We start from the raw sequence: 9,479 nt of genomic DNA on the forward strand, positions 1-9,479 counted from the left end.
GACAAAACAGTGGAAATTGAACCGAAGTCAATCACGGGAAATTGTAAACATTACACACCCCGTGCTCTCATTGGACAAATTCCTATCCTTTATTGTTTGACTATTTCATCAGAATAGTCACGTGTCCCACGAAGCGACTCGCTATTGATAAAAGGTCACGTCTCGCATTTTTGTTCTCAACTGAACGCTGTACGACTGCGAAAGATGGTAAAAAAAAATGAAAAATTTTCTTTCGATATACATACCGCGAGATTTTAGAGGGCATTTATTCATATTTCGTCCAAATGCCTCTTTGTAATTGTCTTTTCTTTTCAGCTCAGTGAGTGGTGGTCAGTGGTCACCCGCTTCCGGTACGTGACAATTACCACTCGTTTACACGCATGAAATGTTTCGCGTGCGCGTTACCACGCGTAAGATGCACTCAGATGATGCAATGTCAGCCAAGGGCAACCACATGTTAAAAGAAATAGTTTGTCTGCAAATTTTTTTCTACTGGGAAGCCGGTTAAACAGGCAAAGGTAAACTGAATGATGTAACGATGAAAGATCACAAAGGCGAAAACGAGAGAAAGGTCGGCAGTATTTTCAAAACTTTTTTCTATCTTATTTCTTTCTTTCACCGTTATAGAAATTTTACAAATGATTTGCATTATTTTATTAAAGGCGTCTAACAAATAGTTTGTTTAATTCCAATTGTAAAATTTTAAGCTATCCCAAGCGCATCGCCCTAAAGTTTTCGTATAAGGGAGAGAAGAAGGAGTTGTGTGACAGGGATGTCACGTTACTAATTGCGTCACTCCGATAGCTTTCGTCATCTTCAACCATTAAAATTTAATGTCATATCAAATTTAAATGCTTTCAGCTATCGTCCCTCAAGTTTTATCTCGGCTCTTAAAAAGTCAAAAACGGAAAAAGAGAAAAAAGAAAACTGATCCTCACGGCAAGGCGAAGAGATTGAGAAAGCAAACAAAACAAAAAAATAATACACTTCTCGGGGACAAATTTCATTTCTTTCTCAATTTCTTTTCCTCACCGTGAGGAACAGTTCTGCCTTTTTTTCACTCATTGTATCTCAAGACTATCAACCAAAGATCGGCCACAGCCACAAACCAATGAGGAGTGCCCAGTTCAAATTTAATAGAGTCGCTAATACTCTTAAAATTCTTAATAGATTTTCAATTTTATTTCTTTAAAATTATCTTATCCTATCCAAAATATATCTTTTATTTCCAAATAAGGAGCAAATTTTCGCAGAAACCTCAAAATTTGTTTTCAATGAAATACGTCCCTAATGATTGAAACTGCCTGATTAGCTGGCCAATTTTAACGTGAAACGCATTGTATCACAGGCTTCAGCCCTGTTTCATAAATATTTGACATGTTTTTATATATTAACACGTTCATGTTGATTTCACATGAAGTAGCCAATAAAAACCACATATCTTGAACACGTGTTTGTTACTTTGGCTCTGATTGACCATACATTAACTATGGATTGACTGGAAAGTTTGGAAACCAACAAAGCGTTGTCCAGTGTTTGTCTGCAGCACTTTCCAAGTGGCAACGGCACCACGATTTCCGCTTTGAGAGTGAAACTTGAAAGACTATTTTAAACCATTTATTTTAAACCTCTGAAGATGAAAACCATCGCCCTTCGCGCATTTGTTTCACCCACTGAAGTCTATTCCCGTGCAATTTAAACCGCGTCCACGCTAGAATCTGGATGCACGCGCACGCGATTGGAACGTAAACGAGAACATAAAAACATCCCCAGCGTAACGTGTTATTAGTGCTGTCGTGAAAACTAGTTCTGCTGTTGGAAGAGGACGCCCAAAGATCGTCCGAGTAAAAGAGTGAGTGACCGGTCTGTTCGGCTAAAAGCCATGTTCCAATAAGCGGCGCTAACGTCTGGCCGGGCTTGGAGAAAAGCGCTGAAGTTCCAAATATCAAGGCTGATATAGCTTGTTTACGGTTGTGAAGAACAAAATCTTCGTCCACGAGATCACTGATGATCAGGTTGAGAAGTTTACAAGTTCCTTCTGTGAACACCCGATTGCTGAAAACAATAAAAGGAATAAACATTTAGTCCTTGTAGTGTAAAAAGTGACGATATCATCTGTAAAACAGTATTTGTCACTTGTTCTCACACTGTCCGGAGCAGTGTTGTATGGAGTATTTCAAGTTTTTCTCACCTCCATGGTGATATCTGCTGCTGAGGAAAAGAAAAAGCCCAGATAGATCTAGGACGATCTGCTCCATGCCATAACTTATGATTAAACTTTGCAACTGAAGCAGAAGAGGGTTAAATTTATATACGCTCTTTTTTTTATGAGAACCCTGTTTATAAGAACGGCTGAGATTAACCAAAATTTTAAGAACGTACCAAGAACATTCCTCAGGCTGTGAGTCGATTAAGAACGTTTTTATTTTGCTAATCTGTATGTATTAAATGACAAGCATAAAATAAAGGTAACAAAAAACGTAACCTTAACCCAAATACTTGAGGGCATGTTTTGTACAACATTAACAGTTGTTTTCTTATTGCATGACACACATCTCGGTTTGTAATAATCAGCAGTTCTTATTTATAACTGTTCCAAAATAACTTCCATACCATCAAAGTCATCAGGTGATACAAAGTCTGAAGTAATATCAAGGTAGTTGACCTTGTTTACCATGTAAATTTACGAACATCTTTAAGAACGTTTTCAGTCTCTAATCGCAAAAAATATAAGAACGTTCAGCCACAGCTCCAAAAGTAGATGTTCTTATCTAAAAATAGCGTGTATGTTATTTGCCGGCTGTGAGGTCCGTATAGCGAAAAACCGTGACCGAGGTGTTTTCAAGTCCGAGGTCATAGTTTTTTCACTATAAGGACTGACCCTAAGCCGGTAAATAACTTTTTTTATTTTTTTCCTCTCTCTCAAACCACTGTTATTATTACATGAGAGTCTGGATTGGTAGGCGACTACGGGAACGTTTCAGCGAGCACCTCCGCAGCATTCGAAACCGATCGCGCGGGTTTCCCGTAGCTGTACATTTCAACTCCGCCTCCCACTCTCTGAATGACATCATGGTCTGTGGCTTGAAACAGTGCTCTGGCAGTAACATCAGCCGCAAGCAGCATGAAATGAGATTAATCTTCAAGCGGGGCACGCTTCCACCCAACGGACTGAACATTGACTTCAATTTCTTGTGACTGTAGGTCCTGCGCGTATTACACTTACGCGCGCTAAAACAATGGTTTTCCTATTTGTTAACTTTGTACTTCATGCGCGCGCTTTCCATGACTGTGTACGCGTACAGTTTTTTGTATGGCGTGGCTAAATCCACCTACTGAAGAAGGGCTAAGCCCGAAAAGTTTAGTTTATCAGAACAAATTTGACACTTTTCAGAGAATTTTAGCCTTATATACAACTTTTCGGCAGTGTCACGCATCGTATGAGTTTTTTGTCCATTCCTACTCACTTTTATTATTGTTGGCCTTTTCTACACACACATCGCGCGCGCGTTACCGTGACCGTGGTCAGCAGGGCGCTTATACGTGGTGGTCAGAGATAGGAAGATCCGGACCGCGCTAAGAACCAGTCAGATTGCAGGATTCGTTACCGTGTTCTCTTGGAAAAAGTAAGGAATAAAACGTTAAATCTTACCTCGCTATGTAAAAACAAAGCAAAATAGGCCAATTAGGTCCAACCATCAGCATTATCACACTCAGCCCGAGCTTAACATAGAATAACCACTTGATGACAGAGTACACTCCAAAACGACGACATAAACCCAAGAAATAAAGATTGTTGACGTGAGGGGCGACAAACGACACGCCCAACAAGATGGCACCTGTCTGTGGAGAAATTGAGTCCCCAAGTAACTTGTCAAGGAAGAGTGGGAAGAAGTTGCTGTTGAAATGACAGTGAAATACCTGCAAAAATAAACAAGGACAATTAGATCCTGGGTGCTTGTCCTGTATTCACTTTTTTATGTTTGCTCTTGGCATCTTGGTTGCTCAGGAAAAGAGAAAGCCTGACAAATCTTCATGGGGGCATCCAAACAGTCTTCGACTCCCATCATCCAATCACAAATAACACAAGTTTTGTTCCCTTTCAATTGATAAATCGAAGGGAAACAAAGGATCTGTAACTTACAGTGTGAACCGAGAAGACGAGATTAGTAAGATATTTATTATCAGTATGCGTGTTTTATGGGTTCGGGAACATCTTCAAATTTTTTCACGTTGTAAGGTACAATATGGCCCGCCAAACTGACCAATCACAGCCTGCATAGTAACTAAGAGGTATAATAAGAGAGAGAGAGAGAGAGAGAGAGAGAGAGATAGATAGTCATGTTATATACAACATAAAACAACCAGCAGCTCATATCAGTGCAAGCATTTATGGGATTGTTTTGGGGGGGAGCAAACAAAGTATGGTGGAAAGGTTCAATATGCAGCTCAAGACAGGAACCACTGAACCACTGGTGAGCTAGCCGCCAGTGTACTGAATTTAAAGAATGAATATCCTGTTACCCTTATGATTATCAAAATACTAACCATTCTCAGGTCAGCACTACTCAGTCTTACAGATGTGGTATAATAGACCAACCGCTACTCTTTCACAATGCATTTAGGGCTTGGTGCAATTCCTGTATTAAGCTGCATTTAACATTTAGAGGAACGCTGAGCACAGCAGGGATTTCAGTCTAAGCTGATGTTCTTTTCAACTCAAACAAGAGATTATGATCTATCATGGTCTCTTGGCTTAACTTTGTTACTACTAACATCAAAGCATAATAAAATTACCTCCATGAGAAATGGCATAAACTTACTTGTATTAGGTTCATGAGAGCAAACCAAATGAAGTTTGAATGGGTCATCAGCTGCTTGACAAAGATCTTTAGCTCAAGAGCTTGATCAGCCTCTGGTATCGTGGATTGCACTTCTATTCTGTAGAGAGTCAAAATTTATCTCAAAACATTTAGCCCAACTTTATTTTAATTATATCCATAGTTTATAACAGTTCTTCATAATTATGCTTAATTATTTAATATGCAACTTCTGTCACTTACTTTTTTTCTTCCTCAGGAGTGTCCACTTTAACTTTCTTTGAGAGAAAATGCTGCTTCAGCAAAACAGAACTGACTAGGAATCCAACCAGAGAAAACACAGCAAGTAATGCACAAAATACATGGAATGAGGTCATGTTGTCCCTATCCCAGAATTGGTATGACAGAAACACAGACAATGAACCACAACCACTGAATACTGAGCAGTACCAGTTCAAAGAGGTCCGATCTTCAGATGACAGTGCCAGGTCGGCAAGTAATGCCAGATGGTTCAAGTCAATCATTGTTAGAAAGCCGTCGTACAAACACAGACAGACAACAAACTGGATTGATGGATGACCCCAGCGGAACCAGATGCTTAAGAAGGACAATGTGAACAGTGGTCCATATTTCATTAGTGTCCTGTTTAAAAGGAACAAAATTGTAACATTTGTGTTCTTTATTGGACAAGATTTGGATTTTTGGTTTACACTGAGCTAGCCCAAGCCCCTGGTGTACATGTTTGTACAATTTGCAACTACAGCAACTGAAATTAATTCAGTTTTAAATAATTTCTCATCTCTCAAGATGAGATTCAATCTAGACTCAAGAATTTTGGAGATCTAATACTGCAAGTTCAAGACTTCAAGACTTCAAGACAGAGACACAGCAGATCTGAACTATTAAACTATTGATAACACATGTGGGTGTTTGGAGGTGTTATATGATGATTCCATTAGTACCAGTTACCTCCTCATTTATAGATATTATTTGTTGTGTAATTTCTTTGGGCATCAGAAGAAGACTCTTAATGAGATATTTGTATGGTTTACTCACCTAAAACGTTTTTGAACAATCTCTGGGTGGCTAAGGCTTGACCTTCAAGAGAAATTTAAGCATGTCATATTTATAGTTGTCTCATATGCAATGCCTTCATGTATGTGTCACCCACAGAATTAAAAATTAAAGGTTTTGCTAATTGTGTATGTTAGAAATTACCATCAACTTGCCATACAACTGCCACATTGAACAGCTGAACATTATTAAATCAGATAAAACAAGAGAAATTAATTAAGTATTTACATATTCACTTGGTGGGAGTGCCTGACAGACCTGGCACAACAAGGTCTCACCGGCCGAGTCTGGCTCAACCTTTTCAAGGCACCTTAATTGAAAATTGAGCTCGATCTAGTGAGAAAGTTGTGAAAATGTTTTGTTGCTAAATAAATTGTTGACATATGTGGAGCAAGACAGCTTCTCACATCAACCTGTCTAGCCCCAAACTTGTTCCTGGGATCACCCTCCTCAGCCTCCCTTGGTCATTGGGAGAAAGAACCTGGTTGCGGCTGATCACATGAACACCTGTGACACAAACTTTTCTACTGGGGTAGAGTCAACAAATAATTTTTGTCAATCATCGCTGGTCATCACCATGTTAAATCACACACGGGCAAATAAACCTTTGAAATTCTCCAGTCCTTTTTCCAAGCTTCACACAGGTCAAGTGAAATATACTTATATATATATATCCAGTGTATTGAAGTAGCACTCTGACTTCAATTTCAGCTGGTCGAATTAATAAGACATAAAACTGTTTTGCTGTTTGATGTTGCCTGAATTAACCTCATGGCACATTGATTGCTATAGAATGTTTCATATTTTACCATTTCACAAATTCTTGACTATGCCAAGGAACCATGTTTAAACGTCTGTCCAAATATAAACTTATATAAACTGATGCAGATGAAATATAAGCAAGGGCTTTTGTCAACAAAAATGTAAAAATCAAATGCAAGTCAGAATACTCAGCTAATCGGCTGTGTGACAGAAATACTTTTTAACATCCAAAATACTGCACAAAGAAGAAAATAAATTACCTCCAAATTCAGATATTCAAGAGTCTGATCCACTGGTTTCACTTCAATTCAGTATGTGACATTTCACAAGCGCTAAAAAAACGTTGAAAAGTTTGTGCTCCATTTGGTTGCCAAATTTCTTTGTATGGAAGTCTTCTATATTTGGGAGATGGCAGAATAAATAAAGCATTGTTCATCAGCAAAATTCGACTTTGATACTAGATAAAGCGGGTAGTTGTTGGCGGCTGCTTGAGGTTTTGAAACCCACAAAGTTTGTCACAGCAACAATCAAAACACCTTCCCACAACTTCCACCAAACAGATTTTTTTACCACCCAGATGCTGGGTGGTCACATGACCAGCCACAACCAAGGTCTTTCTCCCTAACGATCAAGGGACGCAGAGGAGAGAGATCCTGGGAATGCGGTTGATCTAGCCCTACACCCATCAGTTTGCATTATTGCTTTCTATAGGATTGCATCTGTAAATGGTTGTGCAGTGGTGTGCTGAACATCTCTTGATACCACGTTATATTAATCTCTTACAATAACTTAAAAGTTCATTATTAGACTGTGTGATAAATATAGGGTTGTTGATTTAGGATTACCAGATTATCCCTGGCAATTTCCCTACTAACAAAAAAGATCACAAATATACTGATCTGTAATTGTGGTCATTTCTGTTCCCGGGGAATTTATCAGCAATAATCTGGTCATTCAAAACAGGAAAAAACCAGCACAACAAGGTAGAGGTTGCAATATAAACAACATTAGGGCCAGTTCACTCGTAGCCTGGAATAATAAACATTTATAACAATAATAATAATAATAAACAATAATAATAATTAAATTTATATAGCACTAATTATAATTTAACGCTAATTATAACTTACTGGTTTTTTCCAAGTGCTTTGTGATCACTCAGCCAGCCAAAGAGAGGATCATTAAGAGAGTTCCATACTAGAAAAATGGCCTGGAAACAGAACAAGGCAGATTGCAGAAAGAACTCAACAAATATAACTTACTCCAGTCACCTTATTATTACCCCCCACATATGGGCTATATAGGTATGACTATGTGCAGTTTTTCAGCCATTTTGGTCATAAATAGGGTATCGATTTTGGTCATAACTAGGGTATGGTTTTGTATTGTAGTCTTGAGTTGGTCTGAACTAGGGAAGTAATTATAACGAAGGTCTGAAACGGTGTATTGATTTAAGGGTCAGGTGATAAACAGGGTACCAAAGTTTTGGTCAGGTTATAAATAGGGCAAGGGTTTTGGGAAGCAGGCTGCATACCCCCACCCAATTTTTCTGGGAGTACTCCTCCTCCCCTCCAAGACTTCAAGGGAGCAATCTGCCTGAAAATAATCTAGAGCCAAAACAGAGAAAAAGGCATGCTCTGTGTTGCATAGATCCACATATTATATGTGCTAGAAATGCTAGAAACATGGGAGTTCTCAGGAAGCCTCAAGAGCTGTCCCTGAGTTCCACACAAGGCCAAAGAGAGATGCTGCTGCTTAACTACTGCAGTGTGCAGAGAAGTTACTGAACCATCTGACTTGTGGGGAGATGCTAATAATTGTCAGCAGCGTCTTGTGGCAGACGGCAATATGTATGTTCAATCTAAAATAACAGTCTCCCAGATTTGGATGTTATTAGGGTGCACCAGAAGCATGTCACCTAAGTATGCTTCTGGTTGGCACCTATTTGGCCCAAATAGGTGCCAGACTACCTAAAAGGCTGCAGACTACCTAAAATCTGAAACTCATAAATTAAACAATTCAGTGCTCTACAAAAACGTCTGATACATTCAAGGCAAGATAACCTAAAACAAACCAAAAACCAAGTGAACGCTCACTCAATAAACTAAACCAAACAAACGACAGTTGAGTTATTATATTGAACTTATAAACTGCTTTTAACTATTCGAGCTTAGATAGAAACGAGACGTGACTTCAGTTTCAACGGTCAAAAGACTATCGATAGTCACAAATAACAAACTTTTAGAGAGCTACTTCTCCTTTACAGAAACTCGCAAGAATGAGTTCCATACTGACACGGAATAAAATCGTGATTTTTTTAGGGCAATCGATGCGCTAATGAAGGGCCTTAATTGGTGCGTTCATCTTAAATGTGTTATTTTTTTGTCGAGTATCTTACAAATCCAAATCTTGTTTAATGTTCCCGGTCTGATTTTCCAAAGACAAAACATTGTTTTCATGAGACAACAAAACAGGCCACTTGAAACAAAAACAAATGCACCTACCTCTCCCAACCAAAAGGAATTACGATCGATCTTGTAGACAGAAACAAATATGTCCACGTAATACAAAAGGAATACATTGTGAAGAATCGCTATGAAAAGCGACATCGAACCGTACGCTAAACGAACCGCGACACTTTTGTGGTACATTTTTTCCCCGTAATTTAAAACTAAAAATAAGTAATGTTTTTTCCTTCTTAAACTGTAAACTACCGGTGTCCGTCGATCTGCGTAAAAAATTTTTACAACATCTCCAATCTCAGGCTGGGGAAAATAAATACACCGCCAGGTAGCCAAGCCTTTACTTTTCCACAGGACACCC

The 9,479-nt window shown here is 38.8% G+C and overlaps 1 protein-coding gene across 2 annotated transcripts; it reads right to left on the minus strand.

The window, feature by feature from the left end:
* Nucleotides 1-65: 65 nt before the first annotated feature.
* LOC145477946 (solute carrier family 68 member 1-like) lies at nucleotides 66-9,406 on the minus strand. Of its 2 annotated transcripts, XM_081455820.1 has the most exons (7): nucleotides 9,161-9,406; nucleotides 7,787-7,866; nucleotides 5,877-5,918; nucleotides 5,064-5,462; nucleotides 4,824-4,941; nucleotides 3,653-3,921; nucleotides 66-2,055 (listed from the first exon to the last, which is right to left on the minus strand). In XM_081455820.1, the coding sequence occupies exons 1-7, from the start codon at nucleotides 9,305-9,307 to the stop codon at nucleotides 1,623-1,625; spliced, it is 1,488 nt and encodes a 495-aa protein (XP_081311946.1). In that variant the 5' UTR covers nucleotides 9,308-9,406; the 3' UTR covers nucleotides 66-1,622. The 2 variants fall into 2 exon arrangements, with proteins under 2 accessions (XP_081311946.1, XP_081311948.1); XM_081455822.1 differs by lacking the exons at nucleotides 7,787-7,866; nucleotides 9,161-9,406 and adding an exon at nucleotides 6,917-6,935.
* Between the last annotated feature and the right edge of the window lie 73 nt (nucleotides 9,407-9,479).

The sequence above is a fragment of the Orbicella franksi genome, chromosome 2 (genome assembly GCF_964199315.1).
Source record: "Orbicella franksi chromosome 2, jaOrbFran1.1, whole genome shotgun sequence".
In the NCBI taxonomy this organism is placed as follows: domain Eukaryota; kingdom Metazoa; phylum Cnidaria; class Anthozoa; order Scleractinia; family Merulinidae; genus Orbicella; species Orbicella franksi.